At 37.7% G+C, this 19,646-nt stretch overlaps 1 protein-coding gene across 1 annotated transcript in view; it reads left to right on the forward strand.

Annotated features, from left to right (window-relative positions):
- The first annotated feature begins 363 nt into the window (after window positions 1–363).
- Window positions 364–19,646, forward strand: part of LOC145981786 (short-chain dehydrogenase/reductase family 16C member 6-like) — a 44,504-nt gene continuing 25,221 nt past the window's right edge. The window contains exon 1 of the mRNA XM_083115204.1: window positions 364–763. Within this exon, the coding sequence (XP_082971330.1) occupies window positions 544–763 (220 nt within the window). The 5' untranslated portion in view covers window positions 364–543. The remainder of the gene's footprint in view (window positions 764–19,646) is intronic.

The following is a 19,646-nucleotide window of genomic DNA, read 5'->3' on the forward strand; positions in this document are numbered from 1 at the left end:
AATGAAAAGAAAATAATTTTAACTAATTTAATTAGTTGTGAGGGATATTATTTTAGAAAACTGTTTAGTTTGCTCATTAAATCACTTCTGACAAATAGTAATGCACACTCCATGGATACCGGGTCAAAATTTTTCATATATGACTCGCTTAAAGCGATTATCTGTTGCCAAACTGCTCTTTGACTCGTCAGCTGATAGTGAGTGCTCTTTTTGTGAGCTTGGAACCTTGAAATGAAAAATTGTAAAGAATTTTCGTAAATACGAACCGTAAATCAACTGATTTATCACAATATAACTATTTCTGTACTCTTTTTTCATATGTGAACACTGCAACACTTCCATGCAAGTTTTCGGGGGTTAGGTTCACACGATCCCAATTTACGTCATCACATCACATGCCATTTGAGTAAATACGCAGATGACTCATCCTTATATAATTCTAATAAGCTTGACTTGAATTCGTTAAATTCGGCGTTGGAGACTGTGATATTGCTTCTGCAAGGGTTCCCAGGATTCAACAAGAGAAAGAGATCATTTGAAAACATGCAAGCCCTGCTGAATATTTTGGTGTATTTAGTGCAGTTCTTCTACAACATGGCAGAGGCCATTGCGCTGTTCTTTGTGCCAAGGAGCTGCAGATACAAGAGCGTGGAGGGAGATATTGTTCTTGTGACTGGTGGCGGAAGTGGTATAGGGAGGCAGCTGGCGTTCAAATTCTCCAAACTAGGAGCAAAGATTGTGATATGGGATGTCAACGAGGAAGGTAAAGTATGGCTGTACGTACACAGTATAAGAATTAACCCTCACTGTCTCTCTTTCCGGGTGTGTGATTTTAACGTCGTTATTTATCAATGATTGTTTTGTCAACACTCTCCCTCTGTCTAGCTGAGTTTCAAACCTTCCTCTTTTACTTCACGATTATGTTTTCAGTGTTAGTAAGATATTCGAGCCGCTAGGGTGGGTTCTTTGAAGCCCATTGCTGTCTGAATCCATGCGCGACTATAGGCGTACCTAATTTATTAATGAAAATCCGATATGCCGGTCGATGCCCGATTAACTAAGAGTGCCTTTTTATAATTTTATAGAATTTCAATTTTTGTAGTTTTATAGAATCTCAATTGTTGAAGGAAAAATTCTAATCGTAAAAATTGAAGATTTGGTGTTTTAGACCACTAATTTGGCATACTTTTAAAAACCGGTCCGGGCCCGTAGCCAGGCAGGTAGCAGGGGGGCTGAGCGCCCCTAGAACTACCGTCAGCCCCACCCTCTGGCACTGAGGTCAGCCCCCTCGACATTAGGTAAAACTATTTTGTGTAATTTGTTTACAGTGAAAAGTGAAAATGTAGACAGCAGATATTGTTTTCCTCACAACTTTGGTGAAGGATAAATTCAGGGAGCATGAACAGCAGCAGGGACGGCGACAGGGGTGGGCACGGGTGGGCAAGCGCCCACCCAAAAATGCCTGTGCCCACCCGTTTGCCCTCCCAATCAAATTCAATAAGTACATATACTTGGAGATATATGAATGATTCAATAAATGAGTGTATTCTGGTGTTCATAACATGTATATTTTACTTGTGAATATTATCTATGCTGAAATGTTCACATATTATCAACCCATAAAAAGTCAATTTTGTCATTAGAAAGTGAAAGTAATCCCGGCCTGGGTATGGTTAATAAATCTCCAAATAATCAAATAAGAACATCATCTCAGCGTTACTTCCTCCGGAACACAATAAATTATTTCGACTTTTTAATTATTATTAGAATAATTCAATCAAGAAGACTTAGATGGGTAGGCCATGTGACGTGAATGACAGAGGAAAGAATAGTTTACAGGATTCTTGTTGGGAAACCTGATGGTAAGAGACCAGTAGGAAGGCCAAGACGAGGATGGAGGGATAACGTTGAGATGGACCTAAAAGAAATCGGTAAGGATGGGAGAGATTACATTGATGTTGCCCCGGATAGGGACAGATGGAAGGTTTGTGTTGCTGCAGCCATAAACCTTCGGGTTTAAGTATGCTAGATAGTATAATAAAAAAAAGTAATGTAAAGTGATCCCCTGCGGTTTGCACCACGCCATGAAGGCGTATAGGGGGTGTGGAGTTAGGGCCCCATACTTTCTTGATCTCGGCAGAAGCTGAAGGTGATGTGATCAGAGTATAGGAATTAGCTCTGCACTGAAATTCCAGAAGTGTCCCTTTTTTTATTTCATTACAATTTTTATATACCTGTCATCTTGAAATATCAATATGGTATGCGAAATATCAACTTTATATTCGTTCTACTAATAAGTAGGAATCACAATAATCACTACAATACCAAAGTAAATAAATTTTAATAAACCAGTTATGTTTGGAAAAAGCTACAGAATTATTCATTTGCTAATGAGTGGCTTATCCTATTTAGAAATCCTCGTTCCACACATAAATTTTGCCACATGAATCAGCCGAAAATGTCAACAGAATATGTAGATGCAGCTGAAGTAAAGAAAATAAAAGTTATGTCACGAAGCATCGAGAAGACGATTTTGTTAAGTTTGTTTTTAAGCCCACTTTTATGCTCAGATAGGCTAATCGGGACTAAGCCTACAGTTTGATGTGTAGTCCGAACCAGTGTGCATTGTGCTTCCACCAGAGGAGGGGGAGTCGAACACAGGACCTCTTCATTTTTAATGCGACAGTGTTATGCCATTGGGGAATAAATATACAGAAAGAACTCGCACCAAACGTGTCATTTTATCACCACAGAAGATGCGTCCATTTTAAGAGGGTGATTGCCTGAGACAAATATTTGAGACTTTCGAAAAACAATGTCATTGTTCACGTAATTAGCTGCCTTGATCCACTAATGAAACGCTGTGCAATTGAAACTACCACCTCAACTTTCTAAGAGTTATGAACTAATGAAACTCCATTGATTTGTTTTATTTTAAGTCATTTTTTTTGCTAATTTTGATAATAACGACGGTAAGGTGCAATGGTGATTAGATGAAAGTAACGAAGGGGCGAAAACAAACACATGCTGACACTCAAAATAAAAACCCTCATAAATTTTTACTTTGACAGTGGTTCCAGGCGCCAGGGACTAGTTGCCCTGAAAGAATAAAGTTTCCAGGGTATGCTGCATAGGATAGAGGTTGACATTGTAGTGTGTTCGAAATGGTCATGCCATACAACCCAAGACATCTATGAAAAATAGATGAATTATTACTGGTACGGTGATCAACTTCAATGAATTCCTTGTGTCCTAAATCATTTTGTTACCTCAAAAAATATGTTCATGTAACCATACGTGTATTGTTTCTCCCGCATTAGTAACATGACTGTTCAGAAACGAATAGCAACTTAGCTAATAATCTCTTCAATTCTGAACAGATTTTTCAATCTTACTTGTTTATTACTTATGACTGACATTTTGTCAAAATAGCCTTTCATTATCCTAGGAATACTTCATGGACAAGGAACAAAGAATTGGTTTACCGCGTGTGTTTTAAATCATTCCTAGTAAGACGTTTATTTTAATCCAAACATTCAGTGGCGGTGATTAGGAGGCGCGGGAAGTGGGGGATGCAGTTACCCCACCACATTTTGCCCCCGCACTATGGCCTCTTTATGCTAAGCCTTTTCTACCAAGAAAAAGTATATTGTCCTTGCCCCTGAAATGTTGGCACCCAATCGCCGGTACTACAAACATTCATATACATTTGTCAAACCTTGAATACTAAGAAAAGTGACCCCCAAGGAGTAAGAAAACTCTTTTAGTCAAAAACTCATACGATGAAAATACTATGCTCATGAACATGCATTTAAATTATGAGAACCTTCACGATTGTCTACCATCGCACTTTCTATCATTGTCGCCGAATACATAAAATCAAGAATGTGCCTTGTATTTGCAACACAAGCTTAAACCTAATTCACATTTATTTCACTGTATTAACATCCATGAAGGAATGTGATTAGAATGTATGGCTGTGCGTGGGTAAACACTTCCTTGAAATAATTGTGTCCATCAGAGACAAAGCGAAAGGAAATGGAACAAGATGTGACAATAGATTAGAAAAGAATAAAGAGGAAAACAAGAAAAGGAAAGGAAAAAGAAGTAAGAGGAAAATCGGGAGTGTAAGAGAGAGGAGATACATACGTCTTACATACACATACGTAACGTATATACTATATATGGTCTTACATTTATACTGCCCACCCTAATCTATCAATATGGAGCTTCTGCCCACCCGGTCGAAAATTTCTGGCGCCGCCCCTGAACAGCAGCTACGTATTACATTTGTCATCTTATTTATAAGAAGTCTTAAGTAGCAGCAAGTATTTAGGAGATTCTCTTCTCTAGACTTCAGAAAGTTTCTTCACAGGGGAGCTTCTTTATCTGTACCTTCGTTGCCCCTGTTGCAACCTCCCATTTATACAGAAATCTGTGGCTTTGATGTCATTATGCAAATTCCCTCCGCATCTGCGTCAAAGGTTAACAGCTCCCAAGTTTTGGGAACGAAGGGGAGTTTTATTGTTTCGGCCGGGGAGTGGAATGTACGGTAGACCCTATGATTGAATATTGTCCATCTTTTTCTGTGTAATATAAAAATATCTGTATCATCAAACGTAGTATTGAATGTGTATTAAGGGATGATTTCAGTAGCAGCCAATTAACACTTCAAGTGATATTTCAAATGATATAGAAAAATGTAGTATTTGTGTGAAATTTCTAAACTGTATGTAACTTAATGACCCCCTCCCCTCACACACCTAATTTACCTTCATTTAACATTTTTAAACTTTTGAAAAATAGACTTGATGTACAAAGCCCCTTCCCCCAGTAACCCCCCTGGAGTTCAATTCTGGCTACGGGCCTGACCCGGTCTCTGAAACCGTGAGCCACCATTGAAGTAACTTTTCTCGCGAGACGCAAGATGATTTAAGGGGGATGTCGGAGATCCCCCCCACAAAAAAATATCCTCGGCAAAAGGAATTTATTTTTATCTATGCCAGGGATGTTTTTATCCCCCTCGAAGAAAATAAGATTCAAACCATATATTACACCATTTCTTAACTGTGTAACAAAGATAATTGAAAAGCCATTCGTGTCCATTAATGGTTCAGTCATCAAATATTTCCCTGGCGAAAAGTATGCAGCCTTGTGGATTAAAGGAGGACACCATTCTGTAACTGAACAACTCACCGAGCCTGGGACAACAGAGTTCATCGCATTCCTGTAGACTGTAATTCACTTACGTTTTTAGGACATAGTGCTGATACTTTGCATGCATTAAAATGTTTAAAAGAAACTTGTAGATAGGTTTGATGTGCATTAAATTTTAACTTGGCAATATAAATTTGGTTAAATTTGCGGTGTTACCAGTTAGATAGCTCTTTTTGTGTATGAGCAGTGCTCGAAGTGAGGGGGTATGCGGGTACACTGTCATCATGTTAAACCATTGTAGCATCCCCCCCAGCTAAGTACAAGGCTCCATCAAACATCCCCACAGCTAACATTTTCCACTTCAAGCTCTGTGTATGAGTTTGGCTTTTATTAGAATGTAAAAGTGTTTCTAAATTACGTGTAAATGTTATCATAAAAATTTAATTACTTAGATTAGAACAATGTTCTAAGATACGTAGAAGTACGAGACTGATAACATATACAAATTTGCATACCGCCCCAGAAAAACCATACCTCCCGAAATGAAATTACAAATACGCCACTGAGTGGCATCCCCATCAAAGCAAAAACCTTTATTCGCACAGTGGCTGTACATTTGAAGCTAATGCAACTTCTCTGTACACTGCGAGAGATAAATAACACATATTAGAGCTTCGTTTACAGTGCCATGGTGACCAAACGTGCCGTTTTGATCGGGACAGTCCCGGTCGTCCTTTTGATATTATTAAAAAGTCACCATTTGCCACATTTGATTAAAATCTATGGCTTATCTTGAAAACCAAGTCTAAATTTGAGAGATATTTCATGCTAAAAGATATATATATATTGTATTGTTTTGTGTGTGTTCTGTCGTAGAGCAGTGAAGCTAATGGGTGTGTTTTATACAGCGTATATTGATGCAATGTAGGTTGAATTATATCATCTGCAAATATGCTGCATAAAGAAACAAACTGGCGGAGTATTAAGTGAGGTGAGTGTACATGCAGTTTCAATACGGAATTGCAACAACAATTATATTACACATACATTACCGAGGAGAATCCAAACGGCAGCCAATAGGCGACAGCACTGCAGTCACGTGAGCCAGGCTTGTTAAAGGTCCAGGAATTTTAAATAAATTCAATTCCGGTCCAGGAGAGAAAATCGGCAAGCGTAAATGGGTTCTGGACCGTAAAGAACCTTTTTATCTGTAAAGTATTTCAATTCGGTCCAGGAACCTTTTTCTTTTTCGATCATTTTGAATACGGTCCAGGAATCTTCTTTCCAGATGAATTTAAATGCGGTCCAAGAACCTTTTTTCCGAACCAATTTAAATTCGGTCCAAGTTCCGTATTGAAATGAAACAATACGCAACTTGGATGGAATACGGACCTGACGATAAACAATTATCCACTTGTGAGCATGAAAGACTAATCCAGGTGCTGGCTGTCTCGAGAATCTAAGCTACAAGGTAGAAATGTGCGAAACGCAAACGATGCAGTCACGTTTTCCTTCTCCATGTAGCCCCATTCTCTCGCGCGCGTTCCTTGGTTGTAGCAGCACTGCCCTTCCCTGTTGTAATATCTGCTGGGAACACAGCAGCCTCACTTTAACTCAGCAACGGCTCCTATTGGCTGCGGTTCCTGGATCGGATGCCTGAGCAACACGTGACGTGTTTGTTTGAACTCAATGTGACGTCAGACTAATATACTCCATTGCGTTATGTACAGTAACTGTTCGACAAGGGAGTTATTGAACCTGGCCCACGAGAGAACAACATCGTTTTGATTTATTCCCTACGTTTTCTACAACCGCAGTGTGACATGCCAATGTAAAACATACTCGCGGACATTTTTAGAAGACAATTTTTAATCGGTCAACCCTGTTCCAGGAATTGTAAATGAATTCAATCCCCGACTGGGAGAGAAAATCAGCACACCTAAATTAGTTCTAGAGAGTGTATAACCTTTTCTTATCTAAATCATTTCAATTCGGTCCAGAAACCTTTTTTTCCAAATGAATTTAAATACGGTCCAGGAACATTTTTTCCGGATGAGTTTAAATTCGGTCCAGGAACCTTTTTCCCCGAATGAATTTCAATTCGGTCCAGGAACCTTTTTTCCCGCATCAATTTAAATACGGTCCAGGAACTTTTTTAAGGAACAATTAAAATACAGTCCAGGAACCTTTTTTCAATGTAACAATACGCAACTTGGACCGAATTTAAATTGTGCGAGAGAAAAAAGGTTCCGGTCCTGCAGCGGAACCCAATAGAACCCATTAGAATTTATGTATTCCTGGACCTTTAACAACCCTGACGTGAGCGTGCTTAACGCACAGAATTCACAGCGGCAGCATCATTGTTGATGGGCTCAGTCTGGCTCGGCTGAGTTTCGGCTGTGTTCGGAAACGGAATTGCTCGCTTTTCCTTAACAGTTATGCTTAAACACTTATGCTCTGTAAGGTATGTGTAATATATCGACGTATTCTCCGAAATCTCATATCAGGGACGGCGACAGGGGTGGGCACGGGTGGGCAAGCGCCCACCCAAAAATGCCTGTGCCCACCCGTTTGCCCTCCCAATCAAATTCAATAAGTACATATACTTGGAGATATATGAATGATTCAATAAATGAGTGTATTCTGGTGTTCATAACATGTATATTTTACTTGTGAATATTATCTATGCTGAAATGTTCACATATTATCAACCCATAAAAAGTCAATTTTGTCATTAGAAAGTGAAAGTAATCCCGGCCTGGGTATGGTTAATAAATCTCCAAATAATCAAATAAGAACATCATCTCAGCGTTACTTCCTCCGGAACACAATAAATTATTTCGACTTTTTAATTATTATTAGAATAATTCAATCAAGAAGACTTAGATGGGTAGGCCATGTGACGTGAATGACAGAGGAAAGAATAGTTTACAGGATTCTTGTTGGGAAACCTGATGGTAAGAGACCAGTAGGAAGGCCAAGACGAGGATGGAGGGATAACGTTGAGATGGACCTAAAAGAAATCGGTAAGGATGGGAGAGATTACATTGATGTTGCCCCGGATAGGGACAGATGGAAGGTTTGTGTTGCTGCAGCCATAAACCTTCGGGTTTAAGTATGCTAGATAGTATAATAAAAAAAAGTAATGTAAAGTGATCCCCTGCGGTTTGCACCACGCCATGAAGGCGTATAGGGGGTGTGGAGTTAGGGCCCCATACTTTCTTGATCTCGGCAGAAGCTGAAGGTGATGTGATCAGAGTATAGGAATTAGCTCTGCACTGAAATTCCAGAAGTGTCCCTTTTTTTATTTCATTACAATTTTTATATACCTGTCATCTTGAAATATCAATATGGTATGCGAAATATCAACTTTATATTCGTTCTACTAATAAGTAGGAATCACAATAATCACTACAATACCAAAGTAAATAAATTTTAATAAACCAGTTATGTTTGGAAAAAGCTACAGAATTATTCATTTGCTAATGAGTGGCTTATCCTATTTAGAAATCCTCGTTCCACACATAAATTTTGCCACATGAATCAGCCGAAAATGTCAACAGAATATGTAGATGCAGCTGAAGTAAAGAAAATAAAAGTTATGTCACGAAGCATCGAGAAGACGATTTTGTTAAGTTTGTTTTTAAGCCCACTTTTATGCTCAGATAGGCTAATCGGGACTAAGCCTACAGTTTGATGTGTAGTCCGAACCAGTGTGCATTGTGCTTCCACCAGAGGAGGGGGAGTCGAACACAGGACCTCTTCATTTTTAATGCGACAGTGTTATGCCATTGGGGAATAAATATACAGAAAGAACTCGCACCAAACGTGTCATTTTATCACCACAGAAGATGCGTCCATTTTAAGAGGGTGATTGCCTGAGACAAATATTTGAGACTTTCGAAAAACAATGTCATTGTTCACGTAATTAGCTGCCTTGATCCACTAATGAAACGCTGTGCAATTGAAACTACCACCTCAACTTTCTAAGAGTTATGAACTAATGAAACTCCATTGATTTGTTTTATTTTAAGTCATTTTTTTTGCTAATTTTGATAATAACGACGGTAAGGTGCAATGGTGATTAGATGAAAGTAACGAAGGGGCGAAAACAAACACATGCTGACACTCAAAATAAAAACCCTCATAAATTTTTACTTTGACAGTGGTTCCAGGCGCCAGGGACTAGTTGCCCTGAAAGAATAAAGTTTCCAGGGTATGCTGCATAGGATAGAGGTTGACATTGTAGTGTGTTCGAAATGGTCATGCCATACAACCCAAGACATCTATGAAAAATAGATGAATTATTACTGGTACGGTGATCAACTTCAATGAATTCCTTGTGTCCTAAATCATTTTGTTACCTCAAAAAATATGTTCATGTAACCATACGTGTATTGTTTCTCCCGCATTAGTAACATGACTGTTCAGAAACGAATAGCAACTTAGCTAATAATCTCTTCAATTCTGAACAGATTTTTCAATCTTACTTGTTTATTACTTATGACTGACATTTTGTCAAAATAGCCTTTCATTATCCTAGGAATACTTCATGGACAAGGAACAAAGAATTGGTTTACCGCGTGTGTTTTAAATCATTCCTAGTAAGACGTTTATTTTAATCCAAACATTCAGTGGCGGTGATTAGGAGGCGCGGGAAGTGGGGGATGCAGTTACCCCACCACATTTTGCCCCCGCACTATGGCCTCTTTATGCTAAGCCTTTTCTACCAAGAAAAAGTATATTGTCCTTGCCCCTGAAATGTTGGCACCCAATCGCCGGTACTACAAACATTCATATACATTTGTCAAACCTTGAATACTAAGAAAAGTGACCCCCAAGGAGTAAGAAAACTCTTTTAGTCAAAAACTCATACGATGAAAATACTATGCTCATGAACATGCATTTAAATTATGAGAACCTTCACGATTGTCTACCATCGCACTTTCTATCATTGTCGCCGAATACATAAAATCAAGAATGTGCCTTGTATTTGCAACACAAGCTTAAACCTAATTCACATTTATTTCACTGTATTAACATCCATGAAGGAATGTGATTAGAATGTATGGCTGTGCGTGGGTAAACACTTCCTTGAAATAATTGTGTCCATCAGAGACAAAGCGAAAGGAAATGGAACAAGATGTGACAATAGATTAGAAAAGAATAAAGAGGAAAACAAGAAAAGGAAAGGAAAAAGAAGTAAGAGGAAAATCGGGAGTGTAAGAGAGAGGAGATACATACGTCTTACATACACATACGTAACGTATATACTATATATGGTCTTACATTTATACTGCCCACCCTAATCTATCAATATGGAGCTTCTGCCCACCCGGTCGAAAATTTCTGGCGCCGCCCCTGTCTCATATTGACATGGATGTACGATACACATCACAGTTTTGTTTCATAACTGCTGTCACAATACTTAAAGCTACACCATGAGATGGAAAATTGAATGATAATTCATCAATCATCATTCAATGGTATCATTTATTCTCTCCTATCATCATTCGATGATATCATTGAATAATGACAGGAGAAAACTATGTGTCCTTTTGTTTGGACTCAAATCATGCTCAGTCGTCTGCTGTGACATCACCACTAATATAGTCAATTGAACGTCTTCATCCAATCCATCTGTTTGACATATCTTGTCAAGTACCACTCACAAAACTCCAATCTCTGGTAAGGCTCATCTGCATTGAGAACGTGGATTCTTCTTGGAATTAAACTATTCCAATGAGTAGTGGGATTGGTGCTATTATAAACTCAATTTTAAGTGTAGAAAAGAAGGGGCTATTTGATTGAACAATCAGATTTGCTTACACTTAAAACAAAGCCAAGAGGGGCCTATACCCCAATTTTTCAGGTGTGATATGCTCTGATTTTTAAGAAATTCTGAATTTCTAGTGTAGAAAAGATGAGGGCTCAACAGATAGATTTACCCATACTTAAGACAATGGCAAGAGGGGCCTATACCCCAATTTTTCAGGTGTGGAGGTTCGGGTTTAAGTCCTCATAAAATGTGAAGCCTCCCCTGATGGCAAAATGATAATATTGTTGCCTTGTAAACAAAAGGCTCGGGGTTCGAGTCCTGACAAAATATTTAAGATTGAAATACATGTGGCAAAATAATATGTCTACAAGTGAGATTTTGAGAATAATTACTGCTAGTTGATAGCCCCCAGATCTGAAAACCTGGTAAAAAATGTTTTACAACAATATATTGTACAAAAACTGAATTTCTCAATTTTCTTATTTTCTCATGTTTTATAACCACTCGCTCAATACAATAGAAGAATAGCGGGTAGGCATAATTAATTGCCTCCATGCCTTGCCGGCACGCAAGAGATAAAATCTACACGCTAGAACGGAGCATTAATGGATTTTTCTGTGCAATTCACTGAAGGGGCCATTAATTGTTCTGTGTGACAAGGGAAAATATAACAAAAATTATCTCAATAATCTTTGTTACACATTTTCTGTGCAACAGGGGCCATTAATTTTTCTGGGCGACAGGGAAAAGTGTAACAAAGATTGAGACAAAGATACATATTTTCTGACCCAGTGGCAATGAACTGCCCCTCTTCATGTTGAAAGCAATTCTGTTCTGATAATATAAGCCTAGGCAAAGACTTGGAAAATATTATGACAGAAACAAAATCCAATTTTGTCTGTATGGGGGTTTCAGAATCTAGTAAGAAATATATTCCACATATATATGGAGACGTGTTAATATTGTGGCCTTGTAATCAGGGGCTCTGGGTTCGAGTCCTGATAAAATGTGTAATACATACAACTGCCCACATATGAGATATTCACTGCTAGCTGATATACAGTTGAGATTTGAAACCTGGCAAGCATAATAGAACAAATATCTTCTAGAATTGCTCTGTGACCCTCTCATTTCTTACATCATAAACATATGATTTTTCTCCTATGAGAATAACACTACATATGGTGTCATCAGGTAATGCCTCATGGAATTCACAGTTAATTTTATTGTTTGTTCTGTCATTCACCACAACCTGTTTTCTTTTTGAAGTGTTAATTACAAACATGGGTCTCTGTGCTTTGAATTCATCTGGTGTGTAATACATGTCAGTATTGCCTGTAGTGACCCTCTTGAAAGCCGAAAATGCCTCATATAATTTAAGAAAATCATTCTTGGACATGTCTAAATTGTAATTTTCTCTGGGAAAGACCTCATTTCTGCCATTTTTAAGATATATGTTCTTGATGTTGCAGTTATCAAATTTACTTGAATTTTTTTCCTGATTGTTGTGTCTTCCAGTCTGAAACAATACCACTACAAAATCAGGCATGTCATATTGTATGCTGGAGAATGAGTTTGTAGCATCAAACTCATAATAGGTACCAGTTGCGGGCTTCTGTACACATTGATATGTATAAAATTGTAATAGAATCTGTGGATTTTTTATTATATCAGCTTTGTATTTAAGAGCATAACTGGCCTCGTATTCAACAACAGGGATTCTTAACTCCATAGTCTGAATAATGCATTTGCCTGCATCTGGTAGGGTATTGGGCAGAGCTTCCCCTGCAGGGTTTATTGCACTGTACCTCATCAAGGCATTATTATCATTGGCAGCTCTTCTAAATGTAATTCTTAACCCACCCTTCCACATAATATCTTTGAAATCCGAGAAAAATCCAGGCAATAGGCGCATAGGGAACAGCACTGTGTGGTTTTTAGATAATATCTTATCACCAGCCTCAAATCCACCTATTTTGAAGTATGAGGCCTCGGTTTTGGATAATTTTAATGTGGCCAAAGCTGTGGAGGTAATGCCGGGATAATCCACTCTGTTTATAACAACGCCATGCTTTCTGATCTCAATTTCAGAGAATAGATGTGGCACAAAATTGTCTACAAGTCTTATATTTGAATTTGCCGGATAATCTGTTCCATCGAGCTTTACAACATCAAATTTGATGTATAAATCTGCTCTGTGGGGGTGTATAAATCCATCCCCTACATCAAGATCAATCTCAATCTCTGTGTTGGGTTGATTTAAATTTGCAAATGTCCTCCTGTTTGGGGGGAATGATTGTAGCTCATAACTCTCAATATTTTCCATTTTCTTCTTGTATGTATTTTTATTTAAATGTTAATCTCTATGATTGCAGTTCTTGTGGCTCCAGCAAAATCAACTAATTCTTCTTTTTCATTAGTGACCATCAATTCAATATAATCTATTCTGTTATGACACACAGGAAAATATAATGTTGGGGATGGATTGTAGATGATGGGCTCCATGAATTCAGAATTAGGTTTGAATGTTGCAATGATGCCTGTTTGTTTGTGAGTGCCTATACCATTTGATTTGGTGATCATACCCTCAGCCACATTACAGTGAATATTCAGAGTCTCTATAGCTAAGAATTTAGGTATATTAATAGCAGTGTGTTTGATGCCTGGTTCAAGTTTTGTGTTGTTCTCAAAGCCTAACAGCTCTCCTATAGTACCCAGATCCACTGTTTCTGTAGCAGATACAATTTCTACTCTGTGAGTGACAGAATTTTGACTTAACACTACACCTCTGGGTAATTGAGCATTTAGAGTGGATAGATTATATTGCCCTGGAGTGATGACAATTTTTTCATCCCCTACTGCAATTGTGTTGTTGTGGTGTGTAATATTAGGGATTAGGTACATGCCATAAAATGCTCTGAGAGCTATTGTTTTGGGATACACTATGTCATCATGCAATTTGAGTTTCAATATTGAATTTTGGCTGGTGAGATGGAATACCCCCATGATGTTTCAGATACCACAAGGCTTTTTGAAAATCTTCAATTGATGGTTTATTTATTTGAGACATGTATCTAAGAACAGATAAGCACAAATGTCCGCAATTAACATCTTTGAAGTTTTGAACACGGGCATTATTGTAATAAAGATTAGTTGATTTTAGATATTTTATTAAATTTTCAGGTGGAACACCTCCAAATGAATCAAATACAAATGCCTCATCTTTTAAATATTTAAGATAACAGATCCAGTGAGTGCCCTGATTTTTGTACTTATCCAAATTAACAATGCCACACTCTTTGTTGAGTGGTTGCTCTGGCAAAGAATCAGACATGTACACACCTCTAAAATGTTTGATGCCCAGTGGCTTGATTAAAGCTTCAATATCTTGGTTTGTAAGCGGCTCTTGTTTTTTTAAACTTATTCATGGCTCTTTTAACACCTTTGCCCTGTTTCTCCATTGCCAGGTTATGGCGCCTCTGCTCATCTAATTCTGCCCTATTTTTCTTGGCATCTATTACTGTTTTTGCTATTGCGGCTGATCCCCCAGCCAAGCTCCCAACAGCCCCGAGAGCAGCTAAGATGGCAGGGATGGTAAATATAAATCCCCCTACATGTGATTTTTTTCTTGATTGCTGTAATTTTTTTAATTGGGGGGTACTAAGCAACAATTTCATACCATGACCCTTTGCAATACAAGAATTTTTTTTCTTGCGCTGCTTTTTGGTCAAAAGACTGTCAATAGTTTTAAGAGATTTGAGACCTGCATAAGGTATTTGATACATAACACCCTTGGCCTTCATTGTAGGTTTATTATATACATATTCACAACCCCCACCCCAATTTTTGTTTGGTGCTCATAGCTATGGTGGTTCCCAATGCTGCTATTTTTTCACTCAAAGATGCATCTTTGCTTACAAATCTGCCAAATGCAGCCTCTTCTAATTTCTTATCTGCAACATGTCTCTTGTCAAGATCAGAATGTGTGTTGTATGCAATATCATGGTCTCTACAAGCAGCATCTAAGGGATTAACACCAGGATCACCTCTGTTTAATCTATGGTCCAATTTTGTACCGGGACCACAATATTGATAGCCTGGAATATGTAGTTCAAATGGCAGTTTGTTTATAATGTCATTAACAAGGCCCCGACCCTCAGAAATATTCCAAAATTTGGGGGGTAGAGTATTAATAATTTTTATGAGATATCCAATCCCCTTAGTGTCATTCACTATAAAATTAGACAATTTTGTGCTTATCATGTCCATAATTCCAACCTTTTCATTGTAAAAATTGTGGTTCCCAGCATTTTCCTCCCCAGCTATCACCAATAACCTATCTACAAGTTTCCTGACATCATCAACCCACACAAATTCTTTAGGCAGGGTGTTGTATTGTTTGATTCCACTGCCAGTCTTGATTTGTGACCATATGGGCTTGATTAAATTGTTGTATTTTGCCCCACTGCTCGACTTAACCCTATTTTGTGTGGGATCATTGTTCTGGTATAGAGCATCTGATTTTATTAATATTTCTTTGTAATCCTCATAATCTTGATCTGTATAGCTGCCAGGCCTTTTCCTAGTCATCAGTTCCCACAATCCAGGCGTGCCGGTGTACTTAACAAAAGCACCTTTTTCTCCAAGTCGAGATTCTGAATATATAATTATATCATCTCCCATAAATGTTACTCTGAAATTGCCAATTCTATGTATGATGCTGCCATCAAGCTCTGTGTCAGCATATAAGCCAAAAACCTCATCTTTATTGTCTTTAGGTGTGGTTAAATATTTTTGAGCAAGAAGACCCAATTCAATAGGATCCTGACTAGCCTCAATTCTTCTAGGAGCAATAGGACTAGGTGTATGAATACTTGAAAGTGGGGTGAATGGATAATCTAATATGTTCCTAGCAGCTACAGGTACAAGCTCTGTGAGCAAATTTTGATTTTGCTCTGTAACAGTTTTGATATTCTTACCTAAATTATTAATAGCATCAATTACAGGCTGTTCTGTTTGTTTGTGTTTTTCATAAATTCCACGGTTCTCTGATTTCCATCCCTTAAATCTTTTTACAAGATAATCTCTTAATTTAAGATCATCAATAATTGGCCTTTTCATGGTTATTTATTTATGTTTCAATGTCTAGAAAATTGTTGATTTTATTTCTGTATTTGCCACTATTGGGTGTTCTTGTCATATCAATTGTGACAAACCCATAACTGTCCTGGCTCCAGCACTTGCTGCAAAACTTGGAAAAATCATTGTAGCTCAGGTCCCCACCTACATATTCATCATGTATGTGTTTGAGGTTGGTATGGTCTTGATGAAACACACATATAAAATTGCTGTTGTCCCGGATCAGTTGCTTGGGTATTTTTGAAAAAGTCTGTGCCAGGTAGAAGCAATCAATATTTTTGTGCCGGCCCTGTGTAAAGAAATTTCTAACCTTGTTTTGATTATCCAATATAATGTCATCAAACACAACAACAGAATTATCGAGACATTCATCAAGTGGCTTAACATCTGGTTCAAAAGTGGCAATATCCAATCCATCATATAGCTTCATCAGCTGCTGATATTTTAATTGTTCCAAGCTCTTAGAGAAGATATACAAGTGCCTGTTTTTCCAGTCTAACCAGTTGGGTGCCAATAAAAAATTATCAACCATTAGTGTAGTTTTACCACAAGCAGATGGCCCAACAATAAGACACCTAATATTATCAGGTAGCAATTTGCCATTTCTCTTATTCTGTTGTTCAGGTTCTGGGAGCCTTTTTATAACATCCCAGGTGCTCATATTATTATTTTGTTTGCATCGATCCAGCTGTGTTCTGGAAGTCCTAGCCATTTGACAAGTAACTTTTTGCCTTTTCTGCGGATGATTTTTTCTATGAGATATGTGTCAGGCTGTTTAGTTTTGCTGAGCTCTTGTTCATAGAACCTGCCTTTGAGAATTTCTCCTCGGTGATCCTTTATTATATATGTGTTAAGGGTCCCGGGTTTAACCTGAACCACTGTAAATAATTCAGTGCTCCAGTTTCTTGTAAAGCCTCTCTTGAATAAGTGCTTATATTTGCTGATTCTTACTTGATCCCCTACCTTGTATTTGGCCTTTCATGTTGTTGGCTGATATTTAGGATAATAAACAGTGCTGATCAATTTTTGCTCATCAGATGAAGTTACTTCAGAGGGTTTCATGTTGATTGTGGAATGGACAGAATTGTTATATTTTTGTAGAAGTTCTGGAAGAATATTAATCCATTTATAATTACCTTGAAGTGTAAATTGTTTATACATAAGATTTTTTAAGGTTCTGTTGAATCTCTCTACAATTGAGGCTTTGAGGTCACTGTAACTCGAATAATGTTTTATTGCCTGGCTTTTAATAAATTGTTGAAACACTGAATTATAAAATTCTTTGCCATTATCTGTTTGCAAATAGCGCGGGGATCTTCCACTCTGATTGATGATTGTCCTGATGGCTTCTGTAACACATTTTCCAGTCTTGGATTTGAGTGGCACAGCCCAGGCAAATTTTGAAAATGTGTCTATAACAGTGAGTAGATACTTGTAGCCCTTGTTGATTTTGTCTAAGTTTTTCAACTGTCCACTTGCCATTTCAATCAAGTCGCTTTGCCATAAATCATCTATGCCCTTTGTGACTACTGGGAGTCTCTTAAAATTATGTCGGGCTTGTCTGTGTAATTCATCAACAATAATTTGTCTAGACATAATATGTAAACAAGAATATTGCAACTATGGGGTGTTCAGCAGCTGAGACTGCAGGATTTTCTAAATATAATTTGTCCCCTATTTGTATTTTAAATTCCAGAGAGCCATCATCTTCAGTATAGGCTGTTTCTAATGTATTGGGATCTGTAAAATCCTCCAATTCTACACTGGTGATTTTCACTTTGTTATCAGCATTTGTTATTGATAAGGTGGGGTAGTGGTGTGCCTGTGGCTGTAGCCAATATTTGATCTTGATTGGTCTCAATGTGCCCCCAACAAAAAATTGATAATAAAATTGTGCAGGGGACAGCATATATATTTTGCCACCTGGTGTAAATGGAGAATCATATTCTTTGTTGGGGATACTGTACAATTCAAGAATTACTGTATGTTTTGGATTCTCGATTATGCCTGTTATTTCCTTTTCTGCTGTGAGCAATCTGCTTGTTACAGATTCAAGGTGCTCATTGATGGTTCTAACAACATCATCATGGCCTGGTTTGATTTTTATGTCCACAGCAAGTCTCTTGTATTGTTGCATAATTTCTTGTAGCTGGGTGGCAAAAACAGACAGAGCATTTGCTTGATTGGATTCCATGGTTCCTAGCTGTTGCTTGATATTAGCTACAATTTGTTGCAAATTTTCAACAACTGCCAATTTTGAATTTTGAGCTGTAAGATCATGGATTTGTCTTCTGATATCCTCAAACAGGGCATGCAGTTCATTAATATGTTGATTGGTTGGAAGAGTGGCCACTGTCTGAGTGAGATGTTTGATCTCTGCTTGGATATTCTTGATATCTTCTGATTTCAATATCCTATTCACTGCTCTCTTAATATTTTTAAGTTCCTGTGATGTAGGCAAATTTGATACTGTATTTTGCAAAGATTCAAGTGCCAATTTTACATTGTGTAATTCAGAAGCATCAGCCACATTTTGCATAGCATTTTGGAGCAGGGCTATATCTGCCTGAGAGGGTGTTGATTGTTGTAAAATTTCAAGTTTTGTTTGGATATCATCTATCAAGTGATGAAAATGAGATAGTTCAGATTCAGTGTTGAGGTTTTCAAGCTTTGTGATTTGTTGCTGGACACTGATGAGTGTGTCTACAATCCCAGGCAATCTGGATTCTAGTACATTTGCCAAATCACTTTGCACTGCTGCTATTGTACCTTCAAGATGGGTTATGGAACTTTGAATTTTTCCAAAATCTTCATATGTTTCAAGTTGCAGCTTAATATTTGCTACACTCCGAGTTATTGCATTCAAAGCATCAGAAGATGGCAAATTGTTCATAAAATTTTCAAGTGTCTCAATTTTTTCTTTAACCTCGGCTATGGCATTGTTCAGAGGATCCAGATTTGGTATCTCCAGTGACTGAATCTGTTCTTTTAGAGTGGAAATCACTAGATCAAAATCTTCTTGTGATTTTATGCTTTTGACAATTGTTTGGAGTTGTGCCTGGACATTATTTATCTGCTCTTCCAATTGCTGTTTCAATTGCTCAGAATTGGTGGCCTGGGTCTTAAATTTGGCTTGAAGAGCTGCTACAGCTTCTTCTAAACTTTGAAAATTATCTAATGTGGCCAAATCAGTATATTTCTGAAGCAACAATTTGAGTTCAGAATCAATTTTAAGAAGAGGGTCCATGCATTGTGATTGCAAATTTGTAATTTCTAATTGAAGACTGGCATTGAGTGTAGTTTGTAAACCTTGTAAATCACTTCTTAATTTCTTGACTCTGACATCAAGCATCAAAATCTCATCACTGTGATCTTCATGTCTTGTATGGCCAAAAATATCATTAGGCATTTTGTTTAGTAGTTATTTATTATAGAGTATCTGATTCTTAATTCTATAAAAAAGGGTATAAGCTTATCATAAGATCCAGGGACTTCAATATATAAGCAGTCACCAGCAGAAACAGTATATACAGTGCCAGAAACCATGTTTGAGTGCTTAATTCTGTAAATA

Source organism: Lepisma saccharinum, chromosome 30 (assembly GCF_977018435.1).
Source record: "Lepisma saccharinum chromosome 30, izLepSacc3.1, whole genome shotgun sequence".
Classification (NCBI taxonomy): Eukaryota; Metazoa; Arthropoda; class Insecta; order Zygentoma; family Lepismatidae; genus Lepisma; species Lepisma saccharinum.